Source organism: Nestor notabilis, unplaced genomic scaffold, assembly GCF_000696875.1.
Source record: "Nestor notabilis isolate BGI_N333 unplaced genomic scaffold, ASM69687v1 scaffold16684, whole genome shotgun sequence".
Lineage (NCBI taxonomy): Eukaryota > Metazoa > Chordata > Aves > Psittaciformes > Psittacidae > Nestor > Nestor notabilis.
In genome coordinates, this window is record NW_009926186.1 from 30,991 (window position 1) to 49,922 (window position 18,932).

Consider the following 18,932-nt stretch of genomic DNA (forward strand, 5'->3'; position numbering starts at 1 on the left):
AACTGTCAAGTTAAACACTATGTTTGAGTGGAAAAATCTTTCTTTCTTACAAAACAGATGCTGGTATTTAAATCGACAGTTTAGTCCCTCATAAAGCCTCCCTTTTTAATGTTACACACGTTACCAGTGGTGAACCCAGGAACCGCAGTTTTCTTAAACCAGGCTTTTGTTCAGCTGTAGCAGTAGGAATACGTTCTGACATGGCAAAGCAGAAAGGCTTTATATCAAAGAACTTGCACAAGCTTTAACTAAAGGTTTAGCACTCCCTACTGGAATTTAACCATCCAGAGCTTCTTTGCTAATATGCAGAGTGCACAAAACCCCAGAAGTACAATGCGAAGGGAGCACTTATGAACCTCAGCAGCTGTAACCCTTGGGCTTCAAAAAGTGTCTTTCTACAAACAGGTAAAGTGTTGGCTTTCAGTTTCTCCTGTCTCAGCCCCTGCTACTCCAAGTGTAGCTCATAAGAGACTACTTAATAGATCTGTAAATATGTAAATACTTTACATCTACTTAATGGACGTAAAATGCAAGACCTGTACAATTAAACATGGCCTAACACAGGGCAGTAATTGATATTTTTTTTCCCAAAACCTTTTACTTAGAACATGCATATACAGCAAATGTGAAAATAACCACAGCTCTCCAACATTAATGAAGTACGTTATAAGTCTGAACTGTGGGGTTTTAATTCCACTCCTTCCAAACAGTTCAACTGAGTCAAGTTCAAATAAGGGGACAAAAACCACTCAACTGTAACGACAACTCATTTCACAAATGCTCCAAATGTCAGTGGTATCTGGTAATGCAGACACTTAGCAAGAACCTCCTGGAAACATTACTCGGACCTAAAGTGAGGTATTTGTAGTCATGCACAAAAAGCATTACAGTTTGGTTTTGCGACAAGTACCAAAAGGAAAGGGAATGGGCTCTGTTGGCACAGATCTTTGGATCTCCACATTATCTAAACTCCTGGGGGTGCTGAGCAGCTAACAGCGCTCTCCTGCAATGAACCAACGTATGGTTCTAAAATAGTAACACTTTTATATGTGTGGTTCTAGAATTACAGACTCTGCAATAAAATATAATTAAGCAAAATGAATGTTTTAAAGGTTTGTCTTTCTTGGCCAGATCATGAAAACTACATGCAACAGAGTTACTTTCTTCAATCATGCATCGCAAATTCTGCTGTACTGTACGAGTATGTAGAGATTGAGAAGTGCAGTCAAGTGTGAGACGGCAGCACACTCCATCCTCAATTCTCATGATTTTAGGCAGTCCACAAGAGTAACCACAAGCTGCAACTGCTTGGATTCCTTCCACAGTGCTCTGAGGGGCTGTAGACTGGTGGAACAAGTATGTACAGCAATCCTGACAAGATTCCACTCCCAGTCAAACATAATCATTACCTGAGACTTCTCTGACAAAAACTATTAGTTCCCTGATGTACAGCACATGAGACTTACTGCTGTGTAGTCTAGGAAAGACCACACTTCTCTAACCTGAGTCACTGCTTTGGAAATAACCCTGGGGAAAAGCAAGAAAAAAATAAATCATTCTTACAGAGAGCTGTAAGAAAGAAAACCACAGTCACAGCTACAAGGCAGACGTGTGAAATGGCAGTGAGGAACAAATGAAGAGGCAAAAGGAACAGAAGCATTTCTGTTCATTCTTAAGGGTAACTTCATTTATAGAATCATAGAATGGTTTGGGTTGGAAAGGACCTTAAGATCACCCAGCTCCAACCTCTCTGCCATGGGCAGGGATGCCTCACCCTAGATCATGTTACCCAAGGCTCTGTCCAACCTACCTAATTTCTATTATCTAACAATCATTTCAGGTTCTGGGTGGTGGATTATTGTCTCTTTCTAGTTAAGAAACTAAAAAAGCTGAGGTGCATTTTCAGAAAAAAAAAAATCTAAGGTTTTGAGATTAAATTGTCCATTCTGAAAAGGTGCAGGGCTGCAGTCTAGGAACAACTTACCCTTCAAGAACATCTACACCCTCTTCCTCAGTGAGCCAGAGTGGGCATTTCAGGAACAGAGCTATAGAAAGTTATCAGTGATAAATTCAAAATGAATAGAAGACTCCTGACCAGGTGAGACTGGTAAACAGAAAGCGATTAAAGTTTCAAGGGGAAAGCGTCTGGGCACAAACCCAGGCTTGCCTAACTTCAAGGCTCCACTAAAAGCAGCATTTAAGGGCATATTTGGAGACAACAAACTAAGGGGCTTTTAAAACTCCAGTAAGGACAGTGAAGTACTAAAGGACCTGAAGAAGCCAGAAATACAGCAGGAAATGAAAAGGAATTCAACCTACAAAATTGCAACCTGGTTCATCTGGGGAAAAATAATGCAGAACACAAATATGAAATGACAAGGAGATCCTTGCAAAGCAGTAAAATAGAACGAAATACAGGCAAAACCCGGGGGAGAACAGTGAGCAGAGAACTGGGTATGGATTTGCAATGTGATATGGCAGTAAACCCAGCCAACACAGCTCTGGATGACTTGCAGAGCACAGCTTGTAACGGAGCAGGGACGTGACAGTCACTTTTCATGCAGTACTGATGGGAACTTATAGAGTGGGGGTATTTCAAAGCAGCTCAACAGCAGCAATGGAAGAATCTGCATAGACTAAAGACAGAAGAACGGAACCATAAAGTCAAGTTTGACAGTGACTGAATGTGGGGCCAACGGTGAGGAAAAGCCAACACCTATGGCCAATTAACAGAGGAATGAAATGGACAAACCTGCTCAAAAGGAAACAGATCATTATAAAAACCTGATATCCCACCAGGAATAGAAGAAAGAGGATGTATCAAGGAAATCACACTGCCCAAGTCATTTCACAGATCAGAGCGATGAAATCAGCTAAGCTGTCTTGTGTGCAGCATTTCCAGATTCACACAGCACAATGAGTATCAACTAATAAATACATTTTCTCTCTGGTCTCTAAGATGAAAATCTTAGGAAGGGCTTAGCAGAAGAATAATGCCTCCTTCACCAGAGTCATGGCCCATACACGTCTGACATTACTGTAAAGACTCTTGAAGTTAGATCTCGATCAAGTCTAAGGTCAGGACAGAATCTGTGACACATACAGAGATGTTAAGGTTCAAACATTATTTTATCTATAAAACTTGAGAACCTTGAGGACATACTCTGCAGTATATAAGCTGAGCTGGTGTTCCATATAATTAGGTCCAGATTTTCTACTTCTTTTGACTTTCACTGATGCTGATGCTCTCAACTCTACTGCTTTTGACCTTGCAATCAAAATTACAGCTAATGGACAGAGAGAGGGATGGACAACCAACCAAAAAACCACATGCTGTTGACACTGTATCAGACTTTGCAGCCTGGTTGCACACTTCTGAGTGATGGCATGGAAGTGGGGAACTAAAGAACAATGAGCACAGGCTACTGCTTTCCAGATGGAGTATAGCTAAAAGAATCAAATATTTACGTAAGAATTTTCTGTGCCTATTCATGGCTTGCCAGCCCCAAGCTGTTCTTTACTAATACAGTCTAGTTCATTGGCAGAATTCATTTGAATTGGGTAGGTTGTGAAGTTACCTCCTTACTTCTAAGTTTCACCTTGTGACTATCAGAAAACACCACTAAGCGCTGCAACAGTTCAGGACTAATCTTAAACTTGCACTGACCTGGCAGAAGCCTGAGAGAAAGCTGTGATGGTAGTTTCCTGCACTACTTGGTAAGTTAGACACATATCTAAATATAAATGTTCTTTCCTTGTGCTGCACTAGAACTTAAAACACGTTTCCAGAAGCAATCTTTCCAAGCGCATCTAGAGACATAACAGCTTTCTTGTTCTGAACTGGCCTTCAAGACTTTTGGCAGTATATGACCAATATGGAAATAATCAGAATTCTTGTATGTGACACTGGAGTACTTGGAACACATAAAACCCACTCAAATAAAGGTACTGAATCCCAGGCATTAACTGTTTATAAATTAGATGTACACTGCATTGTCACAACTATTTTATGCTTCCCTCTACATTAAAATTCAGAAGAATTAAGGCAGCTTTATTAATAAATAACAAGCATAATAACTTCTATGATTACATAGTAAGTTATAAGATTAGCCTTGAAGAAGTCCAGCCTAAAGTCGCATTTAGAAAGTACTTTCTTGCACTGTAAGCACATCACCTTTTCCACGACTACCATCAGCTATAAAGCCATCATCTGCATCTCAGCCCTGTTACCTTGGCTCTGTATTCCACACACATGGCTTGTGCGAGCAACACAAACCAGCACATTCTGAAGCCAAAAGAGACTCGTGTCCTTGTAGCAGCATCACAGTAACACCAGCTACAGCCTTTCTCAGAGTTCTATTCAATTCAGTAACTTCGCTGGAATTAGAACGTGCCTTTTAGGAAAACCTACAATGTCAATCCAAATTCTTCATCTCGGCCAAAACTGATCCAATGGTTGAAGTCAAGCAGCTTAAACTGAGGGCTTTTTAAAAATGCAACCATGTCATTAGAGATTTGCAAGAGGCCTGTAATTTAGGGTTACATATTGTACTACTTCAACGCAACTGGACTTAACTGGTTGACTCAACTCTGCGCCAATACTGGAAACCTGCACCCAGTCTCCAGATAAGGTCAGGCCGCTCTTACCATGCTTTTAACTCAAGTTCTTCAACTGTTCAAAACAACCCTGAGAATCAGTTACCACCACAAGCAGACGTTCCAGGGTTAGCTGGTGCTGTGGACTTAGTTTGGAGGAGCCTACACAGCCCAGCATACAAAAACATTCTGTTCAACGGGAGCCAGCAACTTGGGGCTGGAACACTGTTCAGCTTTGATTCCAAACCACACATATTTGAACAGTTAACACATGCGGCAGGGGGATAGTGGTACACAGCAGCCTGAAACATGTACAAATCCTTTGCTGGTTTGGGGTTTTTTATACCCTCAAAAGAACAATTTCGTTGCTTCATTATATAAGCACATAAATAAAACCCCGTTACTAAACAAAACATGAGCACAAAGTTGCTTATAGGTGGTGGTGTGGGTTTGGGTTTTGTTTTTTTCCCCCTTCCTACATCATCTACATATTCTCAAGTATATTTGTTTATCCAAAAAAATGTTTTCATCAGATCTGTAGACTGGAGAAGTAACTGAGAAAGGGTTTTCTTTCTTTTTTGTTCTGTTTCCCCTTGTAGAAGGTTGCTGGGTCAGAAACATTTTGCAGTGTGCTCATCTATTAAAATCATTTCACTGTGCTCATCTATGACAATAGTATTTCAGAATCTAGTGGAAGTAAAACTGTGGTTCAGCTCATCTGTCTTACCCTCATCTCTTAACTGACAGTGAACAAGGTAAAAGGGAGATGTGTCACACAGGTAGACACAAGAGATAAGGTGGTTGGAGGCTCTCCCTTTTCCAGCTGCTATCTAACGTGTCAACTGTTGACAACGTCAATGCTACTGTGTAGAGGTTCTAGCTCACAGAAGTATGTCAAACATGAATTTCAAGTATATGTGTGTCTTGAAGCAAACTATAATAAAACCACAGCTCAACTAGTAAGACAACTAACAGTACAGCCAGGTGTGTTTCTCCCCACCTCTGAATCAATCAATCAACCTACCTGTACAGTCACAAAATTAAGACATGTATGAGCAAAACACTAGATGTGGTTTCTCAGGGATGCATTAAGAGTTCTTGTGTAACTCTGTGTATGCACATGTGCTTACCAAGTTGTATCCTTGACCTCTTGGTTTTACAAATCAAGCTAAGTACCAAATACAGACCACGTACACCTGTGAACACTTCCATTTTCACAGCAAAGTACACCTAGGTTCACTCTTCAAAGCTTCCTGCACCTCACTTACACTTCATCAACCTCACTGTTCTTTACTGAAACACTGACACTAGGCATGCCAGGACTCCAAGTGAGGCATAATGAAACAGAGGGAATGGAAAAGCCAGATGGGAAGACAAGAAATCCCAACATTTTGCAAACATTCTTCTCTAACTTTCTGACAATAAAATGTACTCAGGATTGTCTTTCACTTCTTCAGCACACAAAATCTCACGTACGTACATCAGGACTTCCTGGCACAATAGTGTCATACAAAGTAAACTCTTGGCCACAAACAGTAAGAAGAATCTCCTCTCAGAGAAGCCTTTCTAGAACTTGACCCTTTCCCTCTTCCACATTCACAGTCAGTGCTAATGAACATCCATTTATTTTAAACATAATCATTATATTTTGTAGAGAGCACAAGAAGCTTGTAATTGAACACAGGAAGGAAGCCAAACCCTCTGTCCTGATGTGCTGACACACAACATCCACACACACACAGGTAAACAGGTAAGCCTGTGGACATAAGGGCATTAGCCCTTATTGATCACTTTCTGTAAGTGAGAACCACTGTAGAAAATGAAAACTGGAAGATAACAATGCTGTACTGATGCCAGAACTCTTCAAAATGTTTTTCTACACAACTAAGTGGAAGCTGGAGCTAAAGCAGGGAGAACTCTTCCATTTCAAGTCTGCGTAAGGATTCCATGGTAGAAGTTTAATGTCATTCCCTACAGCTTTTTGAAAATTTTGCTTTCCTCTAATGCTGTAGCTGAGTAATTCCTATTTTGTGTTGTAGCTTTTCTGTTCAAATCTCATTCTTGTTACAGTAATGCCATCTATTACAGAAAAAGCAAACTGAATGAAATGGGCTACATCTCTAATAATGGCTCATAGCAAATTTGATTAAATTATTGTTTCTTTGGGTAAGGAACAGAATCAGATCAGAAATTGCAGCAGGTATTAACACACATTTTCACAGTATTATTGATCAGAAATATAAACTGCTCACTGACCTGGGGCCACTAAGAGTTGCCGTGTCCCTCACTGCCTGTGCGGTTTCCGATGCGAAGTCCAGAGCCCCAGCTACAGGTTTGGTTACCGTGCCCACCAGCCCTTTGCCGAGGCCCGATATGAAGCCACTGACACCTCCTTCGGTCTTCACACCTTCCACAGTTGAAGTTATTACACTTGTCAGTCCTCCGATGATTCCTAGCAAAGACAGGAACAGCACAGTAGGCCACAGGTGCCACCCCTAAGCATCAGAGAGCCTTGCATGGCTGGTGCTGTCTGGCTCAACCATCTACTGTGCAGCCTAATGGAAACGTATTGGGCACTTAATGTTACACAAAAACCGTGTCAAAATGGGTTACATGAACCCATGACCTTATATTCTGTATACGCACACATGTAGGCACAGACAATAATATCCCACAGAAAAAAATCTAATTCATCATTAAATATGTGTATTTTAAAATTTTTCTATGTTATTTTATTTCCCAGCTGTACTTGTACAAACAGTCCTCATCTATTCCTGAGGTGAAGCAGTTACTTACAATGTGGCAACATCCTAGTTCCACAAAAGCTTATATAATTTGAGACAGAAGACAGGAAAGCGCATTTCTCACTGGAAAAGTGAATTTAAACTGGCCCTGTGCAATTTTAACTGTGATGTTGCTGACACATTTCTGTGCACATCTCCACTGCAGGGAACCTGAATGCTCTGAAGAAATCAAGAGCCTACTGAGTCTTCAAAAGACTTGGAACAGTTCGCTTGATCTGAGAACCTGCTTTACAGATTTCACATCTTGGGATGATGCGATTGGGATGTTTTTAGTGAACTGGCTTAAGCCCCCATGTAAAAACAATTCCCACCACTTGGCTCTCAAACTTCCAGCAGCCAACCATTCTCCCACGGTCTGTAACTGAAATACAGACCAGGCAGCACCTTAATTCCCCAACTTGAGAAGCACAAATTATTTAAGTCACTTCTCCCGAGTAACTACAGTTAATTCCTACAATTCAACAGATAGGACTTAACAGATTTTTGCTTTTTTGAAAAACAAACTGTGAACAAAACTGAGTAAGGAGCGTTTAAAAACTATACAGAATTAAGACTGAAACAGTCCTGCCAGTTAACGGGTAATACAACACAAATTCAGTATTTCTTCAGTATAATTGATATCAGCCTTTACAGCACACTGGTATGGGAGAAACCTCTCATGAACTTCTTATGCTCTCATGGAGCAAGAACAGAAGAAGCTGGCAGAGAAGCAGCAGTCTGGAAAGGCAGTTAAATGCCTACAGTGTCTCCTTATGACAAAAGCCCAGCACAAAGACTTTTGCTCAGCATAGAGAAGATTGCTGCTTTAGTGAAAGCCATATTAGCTTCACACAGCCTGCAACAGTTGCACTGAAAGAATGACATTTAAACAAACTGAGTCAAGAAGATGCAAAATATAAATATTTGATTTAAACTTGGCTTGTATTGATTTAACTTTCTCCAACAGATAAATCACAAGCTAAATCGATGTGAGATGCTGGCCAAATTAAGACTAGTCCACTGCCTTTTACACAAATCCATCTCTCTTGTTCTTAGTAGACTTAAAAACCCCAAAACAAAACAACAATATAAGCCAACTGGTGAAATGCTACTTTAAACTGACGTACAGGTTCTGAGGAACCTCAGGTTTCTGGAACTGAAAGCGAACAGAAGACAGCTACAATCCAGCTGTACTCATTTGTATTTTAATGTCTGGCCCTCAAGAAACCTGTTTGGATGAGTCTTTTATGCCTCTACAAAGAAATTGAAGTTTTGGATGAACTTCCCTTGAAACTTCATTTTCATGTGCCAAAAAACTCTTACTCAGTTATATGTGAAAAGACTTCTCTCTTAAATGTAGTTTCTGTCAACTTAAGAACCAAAGGTTCCCCCCATCCCACGCTGCAAGCATACCAATTCAAACATAAAGCCTGCGACAGCTCCACATCCCTGGCTTCAAATAATCACCCAAGGGTAATGCAAACTCTTCTTTTCAATCTCATCATTGCTTTTAAAAGAGAAATGAGTTAAAACTGCAGTTAAGGGTTACCATGTGCAAGTCCATGGATTCCAGCCACGAGATGTTCTCCACTAGTTGCAGCATGATAGCGGATGTATTCTCGTTCGGTCTGATGTCTGTTATCCATTGTCTTTCCCAAACCATCTGACAAGGTCCCAGCAAACTGCAAGAGAAGAAGCTTTTCTGTTACTAAAAGAACAAAAGGTGTTTCTCTTATGCACACTTACTGAAGAAAACACCCAGATTCTAGCAGTGAAACACAGATTTATACAATTCCTGTTGTTACATGTGCACAGTCATGCTGTGAAAAAAACTCTGAAGTACATTAATCTGCTGCAACTCAAATCCTGAGGTGACAGTAAAAACTGAGTAGGTGCCCCACTGCAATGGTTAAGTCAAAATAAATGAAGCCTGTGAAAGATGCACCAAAAGAAGTGCCAGTGACCCAACTGTAACCTTCCAAAACCTCACAGCAATGCTATTTAGAGACAAAGCTTTCCTGCTCAAATATATGTGAAAAGCTTCAAGGCAAATATGCCTGTCATGAAACTAAAACATTTGCAAGAGTTAATGAGATTCTTTTTAGTAACACAATGTAGAAGTGGCTCTACTGTGAGAGGAGCTGTTGGGGGAGCACCATGATGCTCACTGCACCTCATGGGGTGATCCACTGAAAGAGAGCTCCATTGGTAAGTGTCCATGGGTACTACACACTGTAAAACAAAAGTCCAAGGGAAATCCTGAATATGTGTGTGGGTGGAGCATTTTTACTCCTCACACTTACCTTAAACAATGTGGAGGAAGACTTGATATATACTTAAAGATGAAAGAGAACATCTAAGTCCAAAACAGGACTTGTTCTGAGAACTCCGACCATTACTGAGTACGAGTCAATGAAAAAGCACCTAATAAAAATGATCTATTGTGATGTGTTGACCTTTGGTTTGATGTAATCAGATATAAACCAGAAGCTTGGTGGAGGGAGGGAGGCAAAAAAAGGAGACAAAAACCCCCAAACCTTACCTCATATTCAGGATATTATTATAGGAAAGGACTCCTAGCAGGCATTTTCCTGAAATAACCTCCAAAACCCAACTATTTTTGGGTCTATGTAGGTGGTCATCTTCTATACCTCCCTCAAACAGCAGCAGCCTTCTTACAAGTTTCTATCAACAAATGAACTTCCCCCCGAATGATAATTTAATGCTTTGTTGTGTCTTAGACTAGGGCTGAGGAATGTTCCAGGTGCCACAGGAATGTCCAAGGTACTCGACGGCTGAGGCAATGGTGAAATCGTAACTGTCCTGCACGATCACAGCTCTTCTGCCCCAAGTGCTGTGCACGGACTCTGCCCTGTCTGTTGCTCAGCTCAGCTCTGTTGCAGGTGCTATCTCCTTTGCATCCCTATTAGTCATGTTAAAAAAAGCCCTGTGATTAAGGTGTGTGCCAGGAGACAACTAAAACCTGGTGTAAAATCCTAATACACTAAAGATGAAACAAGAAACAAACAGTTAATTCATATGCACAATGCAATGAAGCTCCCATCCTTTTTCTATCATTTTTTCACTGATGACACCATGTCTTGAGTTTAGATCTTTCTTTGCAGCTCAAAGATGAACTAGTCCAGTGGCTCCAATTATCTAAACAAGTAGACAACATAAATGAAAATGAAATCCCATGACCCTTCTTGTGACTTGATCACACAGACACTAACCAGAGTGTAGTGATCAGGGACTGAATTACTTCTGACCTCTTTGTGAACCTCATGTAGATGTTTTTTTTACAGTTAGCCTGGAAATACAAATCAACCTGAAGCTACCTATTTACCATGTTTAAGGCTGGGGGGTTTTCTGGACAAATGCTTTAAGAGGATAAGAGTAGTCGCTATAAAAATAAAAAGGCTCAATAAGTGTTCAAAATTCAAACCTCATTAAGGAATCTGTCAAGGCCTGAAAATGATTTCTCAAGAACACATTTTGAAAGTTACATTAGTGCACGATGAGCCAGCCAGCAAGAATAAACCAACTTACTAACAGTGGTCAAAATTGCTGAGCTCTCCTTACAGCTCTGGCTGCTTTTTTTTGTTCCTCCCCTGCCTAAATTCACCCGATCCACTACACCAGCCTTTCCAAGGAACATAGTCCAGTCTTTCCTCTTATTTTCCTTCCTCTGTAAAGAAGAATCTGACACCTAACAGTCAATAACAATCTGGTTTAGTATATAGCAAGAATTTTAATGTAATAGAAAATTATTCTCTTAGTAAGGACAAAAAAATGACATGCACATGGTTTAAGGTCCTTGTCTCCTTTAACTGTAAAACCAAAGTTAAATGGGACATTTCTGTTTGTGTTATTTAGAAAGTAACACTGAATTGTAGCTGTAAATAGAACAATTTGAGGATTCTAATGCACCAAATGTACCACAAAATGTTTCCGTTTTGCCCTCATATAGGTGACAAAATCTAAACCCAACTCACATTAATTACAAACGTGAACTTCATGTTGAATCACTTTTTGACACCCCTCCTCTTTGGGTGCTGTTTGTTTTCTGGCCTCATTTAACAAACTTTTGCAGCCATCTGCTCCATTTGTACCAAACCCAGGAGGTTCCCTCAGTGAGCAACCAGGAATGTACCCTCCTGAACAATACAGGTTCAGACTGTAGTGTCAGTGTTACTCTCACTCACGACCTTAACAAGACCTACACCATCTCTGGTACTGCCAATAGAGAGAATACCATGTGAGCGAAATAATTGATGAGGAACCAGAAATTCCTAAGCATCCATTTCAGTGCACCTCAGAAATACTGTCCCTGAAATAGCTTATGAAGCCTTATTCAGCCAACAGAATTGTATTTACATATAAAAAGAAAAATAAAGATTTCTATGATTAAAACCCACACCAACCACTGTAAATTTCAGCAGTTTAAGTCCAACTTAAACTTAAAAGGGAGATCTGAAGATGTTAAAGCACAAAGGCAGACTTCCCTTTCCACCCTCAGGTGTCTAGCTTTTAGGTGCCTCCTTTGAGAAGCGCAATATTAAATACTGAGATACTGGGACTCATGGAAGAGCAGTGATTGTGGCTGATAAACCTGGCCATGCAGAAAATAGCCTCCAGATAAACAAAGGTGACACCAAAAGTGTGATCCACCCTTGTCTTCCTTAGCTTTCATTAATAAGGTGTGACCTGATAACTTCAAAGTCTACTTAAAACCATGTAAATGCCAACATAACTAAATACAACATTCCGCCAAACAAACATGAAACTAATCAGGGGACTTCTAAAAACTAGTCTCTATCCTGATTTTCATGAGTTGTCTACTTGCCAGTGAAAAAAAAGAAATTAGTAACTTGGTCTTTTATCTCTACACTTTGCCCTGTTTCAGATATTCTTTTCCTTGAAGCAGAATTCCATCAGGATACCTCAGTACCAGCTAAGTGACCTGCTTCTGAATCAAAAGGCACATTACAGCGTTACTGTACACACATCAGGTACACGAAGGTGGGTATTTAACTTGCCAACCTGGCATCTCCAAACAAAGCAAAGTGTGGGTCTACTCACTGAAAGTTCTGTCATTTCAAGTACTAAAAATATTTCACCTTATCATTAAGATGTACTGCTGAATGCTTTGCCTCATCCACTCTACCTGGACAGAAAAAGCTCTCCAAAAAGCTCCAGTCATCTGAGCATTTGGCCACCTTCATCCATAGATACCCTCATTCTTCTCTGACCTTTTTTTGTCCCCAGAGCAGAAGGTACCTCCTGCATTTCCCCTCTGCAAAGAGACACTGGCCTTTTCTTCCAGCTCTATGTTATAAAGACACTTGATCACTGTTTTTCATCCCACACAGGTTCACATATGATGTGACACTACCAACTGGTAATGTACTGCAAGCGGAAAATACACCCCACTGCACTTCATTAACTTAAGTGTATGGGGTCTAACAAAGACGGATCCTCCTGAGGCAGGTGAAGTATTGCCCTCCAAATTCTAGGACATTATGCTACTGTGAGCACTATCTTTGGAACAACATGTAGACCACTCCCAGCATTTCATGATTATTGGGAATGCTATTGCACTGCCCCAAGCCTGGGGCAGGCTGGCCTGAGCTGCCGCCTCTGCAGACTCCAGTAAACAGGAGATTCATCATTCCTTGTTTTACACTTACACAGTGTCACTGATGAATACTACCCATCTACCATGATCTGCAAAAGCAGTTTATAGTATCTGTCCAAGAAACTAACCTCAGGGTTTGGGCTTTTTTGGCGTTTGTTTTATTTTTAAAGGCCGAATAGGAAGAAAGTTTTGCCACAACAACTTGTACCACTGTTTCAAGCAATAGAAGAAAAACAAAAACAGCCACATGCAGTGTTTGTGAATCAAAGCTGGTGCCAAACAATAAGGCTTTTGGTGCACAGGAAGAATTCAAAGCAAATGAAAACTAATTCTAGACTTTGTACTGTATGTTCCCTCTACGCCAGATGCGTGAAGCACACAGCATGGAAATACAGTTTAAGTCATCTTCTAAAGTCTTGTTAAGCTCTTGGCACTGCCTGGTCCTCTAAGGACATCCCAAAAGGATAAATACACAATTGTGACTTTAGTCCAAACATTCCATTGTAGTTCTAACATCAGAGAATGGTACATTTACAAATATTACTGACTGAGCAAAGCAGAACATTCCACGATGGACTTCTAAGGGAGAAAGTGACGAAATAAGTCAGTTAACAACTTCTGTGCAAAACTCACAAGTAGCTGCATTTAACGTAGAAATCACAGGATTTATTCAGTTCTCATCTTGGCTTTGCAGAACTCATTCTTCGTTGAACTGTATTCAACTGCCACCCCAAACCAAGCACCTTTCAAAGAGTCCTCAAACACCACATATTGATGATATGTGTTATCTCCACTGTTATCCACACTGTTATCTCCAATAGTGAAAGCTGGCTATCAGAGACTAAAGTACAGTTATTTCAGCAAGGTCGAAAAGAGTAATTAAAATTTATTTAAGTTATAAAGTCTAATGTAAATTGTGAATTATGTCATCTTTGGTTCTCACACACACTCATACATTTTCCAAAACACGAAAATGCCTAGTCCTGATGATTAAAAATCATTCCACTGTTTCAACATTAACTCCCATAAATATAATTAACTGTCCACATGAAAGAGAAGAGCTGCTCATAGCAGGAAACAAGGGCTGGACAGGTAAAGAAAGAACAGTGATTATCAGATATCGGAATGCAAGTTCTGTTAAACACATTCTTCCTTGCAGCCTTAAGCAGGAACATTGGGTTTGGAACATCGGGTTTGGAACATCATCTTCCTACCCTCTGCTACCTTGACATTTACCTTCCTTCTGGTGTACTACCAACAGAAGCAACAGGCATCTCAGATGACTTGAAAGGAAACAACATCTCAGATCAGTGCATACTGTGAACCTAACATTAAAACCCAAATAAATATATACATACACAGTAAATATTAGCTGGAAAATACTGTCACCCGTTGCCCCAAAATATATGTTCTTATATATTAAAAAATGATTTACAGATAATTATTTTTTCAAGTTTTAAAACAAACACTAATAAGCTGCCTTTCTACCACGTAACAATGATCTGTTTCTTCAGATATATCTAAATACACTTAAAATAAAATGTCAACACGTATTTTATATGTATTTAAAACAGTTAACAAAAAGCATAGCTATAAATTATATAATGAACTGAAGTAGATTGATGGTATTAGAAACCAGAGGCTACTTTGAGTATCGCACTCCCCTCCCTACTGAACAGAAGTTGCAGCAGTTCTGTTCAGCCAAGTGATTAAATACAATGGACTATGTCTGAATGTTCAAAATCTAAATGTAAGTTTAATCCCTTGTGGTTACTTGCCTTGTAGCAGTATCATTACAAACCACCTTCATTTCCTACATCTCTCCAACCTGTTCCAGGTATTTTAGAGGAAGCCAATCTTTACGCTGACTTCCAAGAGTAAAACATAACAGTCCAAAAGTAAGCATTTATTTCTCTATAAGGAGGAAAAAATCATCACAGTGTACATGTGACATCCATCCATGCTGTCAGGGTTTGTGCTTAAAAAAGGGCTTTAGAGCAGTCAGCCATCCTCAGACAGAACGGAAGCACTACATGCTTAATTTTACAAACTGGCTGTCAGTAAGCAGACAACAGCTTCCTCCCTCACATCCCTGTGGCCACCTGTGCATTACACCAGGAGTGGAAAATGAAATGCTTTAAGTATGTGAAACAATAGCAGGTGTTTGTCAGATTTGGAGGGCCTAGCTGTGTGAAGTTGTGCCACAAACCACTTTGAACCATGGCTCCAGTCAGTGTCTTAAGAGTTACTCAGATATTTAAGCAGGAGAGTTTATGAGTGCAGCTGAATTCAGATGCTATAGACTTTTACACTTTCCTTCATGCTTGCACACATACCTAGGTCAACTATTAAACCCAAACAGAAAGGACCGTTCACACTGAGCCTGAAATGCATTTTTAATCAAGTCAAATTGTGCAGAGAGAAATGTATAGTGAAGCTGGGACTAGGACTGACACACTCTCAATTTAGAACATATAAAACGCTATCGTAAGCTTCTCATTTTAAGGGAGACGTAAACTCTGACCCTCTCTAAATTACTGACAACCAAAAGGAGGCAACGGCTTTTCCCACTGAACAAATACATGCTTCTTGAGATTCTGGGCCGCATTCTCCCCCCCATTTATGTCATATAACCTAAGTTAAGCTTTAATTAGCTCACACCCCATCGTTAACTAAGCTTCCTAATGCAGCCTGACAGCAGCGTGTTGGCTGGGTGATCTGTGAAGCCCCCAGCACGCTGCTGTGTGGATGCGAGATGGGTCGGGGTCCCAGATCCTGTGGTTCTCTCCATACTCCCCAGAGCCAGGCAGGTTCCCTGGGGTGCCCCAGGAGCTGCATCAGCAGGTGCCCCTGGCCATGGGCTCGTGTTACGGGGCTGAGCGAGTGATCCCTGCGGGAACCCCGGCTGCTCTCGCAGACACAGAAGGCAGCAAAAGTCCACAGCGTGAACTTGGAATGACCCCAGCTGCAGAGTCACTGGCGGGTTCATCTGGAGGACAACTGTGCTTTATTAAACAACTAATACTCTTAACAGATAATTCCCCTCCCCCCAGATTTAACTCTTACAGAGCTTTAAGGTCTTCCTGTTTATTTTGGGAAATGGAACTATTTGCCCGCCTCCACCCCCCTCCTTAAAACCCCCTCTGTACACTGAAAACGCAGGAAAAAGCTTGGAGAGATCTAGTTCAGTTCCCACAGTTAATACCTAACAACGACGTACTTAAGAGGGCAGCATTTCAGGGTTGGTTTTTAACATCATCTTTACTAACTCTGCCGATTTTTATCCTCATGGCACATTTGCACCCACAGTAAACCCCAGTGGTCATTCTCTTTCCAGCCACTTTTCTGCCATGTTCCCCTGTGACCACACTTGCGGTCTCAAAGACCCACCCCATGAAACCTCCCCCGGTTTCCTGCGTTCCACTAGATCTCCAAACAAAACTAAATGCAAACCTGATAATCCACTCTGCCATCCCATGTGCGGCGTAAATAGTGAACAGCCCAGAGGGGTGATGTGTTTGGATCTGTTGAACTGATGTCAGACATCTACTGTTACAGCTTCAGAAGGTAACTTGGCCATCTCCCATGGATATAAAGATACTGTTTTCCTTCCCCAGGGACACACAGCCAAGGAATTTCAAGTTTCAATCTGCACTATTTAACATATACTATGTAACTTTATCTATACAGTAGGGAGGTGTAATTAGCCTTTTGTCAAGACTGAAGTAATTAATTTCAAACCCACACCCCATTTTTTCCCCTTCAGATGCTAATGGTGATACATAGGATATAAGTGCCTTTTTCATGACGTGCTCACCATTCCAAAACTGCAGGTTAAGATCAAATTTCATTTCATGTCCATGATAAATGTCTCTTTCGAATTTCACAGCTTATGATTTGGCAACATTTTTGCATACCACATTTTAAGTTCTCCTTTTTTCACTTAATTCCCATATGAGCCAGCAAAACAGGAACATTCTATTCTATTTTGTAAGAAGATCAGCTGGTAAAACCCTTCAAAGTCACTTGCAGTTTTCTTTACACAAACAAGCATCTCTCTGTTTGTGGTTGTTTCGCTGTTGCAGGATCCTCACTGTTGACTGAGTAATTTGTCCTGGAAAAGGCTCCTTTAAAGCCACCACCAGTGTGTCAGTTTGATCCCAAATGGGCACATTTAAGACATCAAGTCCAGATCAAAAGAGTTCTTCCCACAGAACTCATCACTGTTCTTTTGATCTTACCCATGCCCATTTCTCCACATAAAAATACACTGTAGGCAAAGCCTGTTCACAAACACTTTGTGTAAGCAGCTTTGCAAAAGAAAGGCTGAATTTAACCTGAACTGTGAAGGAAACTTCCAGCCTGGATGCTGGCCACACACATTTTATCCCATGATACAAATGAAAAACAGGAAGAACAAAATAATACCTCAAACTTCTCAAAGACAATCCTTTATCCTAAACCCTCTTTCAAAGATACTGATTACAGACACCAGATGTTCTGCACATAAAAAATGACACTTTCCATAGCTTTTGATTGTCACTAATTGGCCATAAAACTTGCTGTCTTTTAAAACTGCCAGGAAATGGGGAAATGGCCTCAGCTACAATGCTCCTCCCAGCACTGAAAATTTCTGCCCGGGAATGTCAATTACTTTCCATCTCATCATCTGCACATTTTCCTGCACATTCTCACTGCTCAGCACTTGAACCTGCACATGAACTGCTCCTCTCTGAATGGAGTGCTGGATAAACAGAAGACAATCTGCAGTGCCACCTGGATGTGTCACCAGAGCCACAGCAGCCCCTGCACATTACTGGGGAAAACACGGGAAGAAAAGCCTGAAGATTACACTGAAGGAACCACAGGGAATGCTACATTTGACCTGAACTGTATAAATCACTTCTAGGAATAGGAAACAAAAAATTTATGGCCATTGCTACTAAATCCCACAACTTCAATACCTGGACTCCCCTTGCAAAGGACAACTGTCAGCTTTCCCCAGGTAAAACGCAAGTGTAAATCTCTACAGTTGCCCCCAAAGATGACATGTATTCCAGCCTTCCTCGTTTTTGTCCAGTATGAGGCTGCCAGTAACGACTCACATTCTGCTGTTAGCAGTTAAACAGAAAAGTAGTGAGTCAAAAGAAACTTTATGACATATAAAATGGTAGGAAACTCGGAACCTGAATGCCACCATGATCGTTCTACATTATCAGTTGACTGTTTTAATATTCTCCTGAGGAAAACACCACCGAGTACATCTTCCTCAGGCCTCATACACAAAGGCTTTTGTCACAAGTTCTCTCTCACCAAGATATGATTTATTTTTTCAGCTACTTGAATTGCATTTTGAGCTAATATTCCTTGAACTAGTAAACCACAGTGTCTCCAAAGATGTTAAGTGGCAGTTGTTCCTGCTTCTGAATGGTATCGAGTAAGAGTGGTTAGTTACATGAACTAAGAAGCTTTAAACAAAAGGGAGCCATCAGCTTTGACTGCTCTGGAAACATTTCTGCCTATTCCTAGGCAAAACCTACATAAATCATAACTACCTTCTGAGCTCTGCTACATCCACTCCTCATCTTATTTATTGCCAGTTTTGTTTCAGTTAACATTTGTACAAGTCAAACACTTGTTCATGATTTGTTTTTAAATAATCCCTTTATTACTTCCTCTTCATTTTCCATTCAGTTATCTTTATTCTTCTGTCACTGCCAACCACTTGAGATTCTGCTTTGATTTATCTTACAATGAGGGTTAAAACTCCTTTTTCCCTGCGTGTTGCTTTCATGTTCCTTTTCTACAAATGCTTCCATGTCAAACACTTGCTGGGAGCAGTATCTGTACCAGGCTTACAATTTTCTTACCTGGTTCCAACACCCTACTTCTCTTTTCTTACCTCTGTTAAGCAC

General features: G+C 40.6%; 1 protein-coding gene across 1 annotated transcript in view; it reads right to left on the reverse strand.

Moving 5' to 3' along the window:
• The window catches only part of LOC104404883 (vacuolar protein sorting-associated protein 13D-like), a gene marked incomplete at its 5' end in the record, with an annotated part of 46,704 nt that overhangs the window by 15,053 nt on the left and 12,719 nt on the right, over positions 1–18,932 (reverse strand). Inside the window, 2 exons of the mRNA XM_010013417.1 lie at positions 6,853–7,048; positions 8,929–9,061. Coding sequence (XP_010011719.1) covers positions 6,853–7,048; positions 8,929–9,061 — 329 coding nt within the window. The remainder of the gene's footprint in view (positions 1–6,852; positions 7,049–8,928; positions 9,062–18,932) is intronic.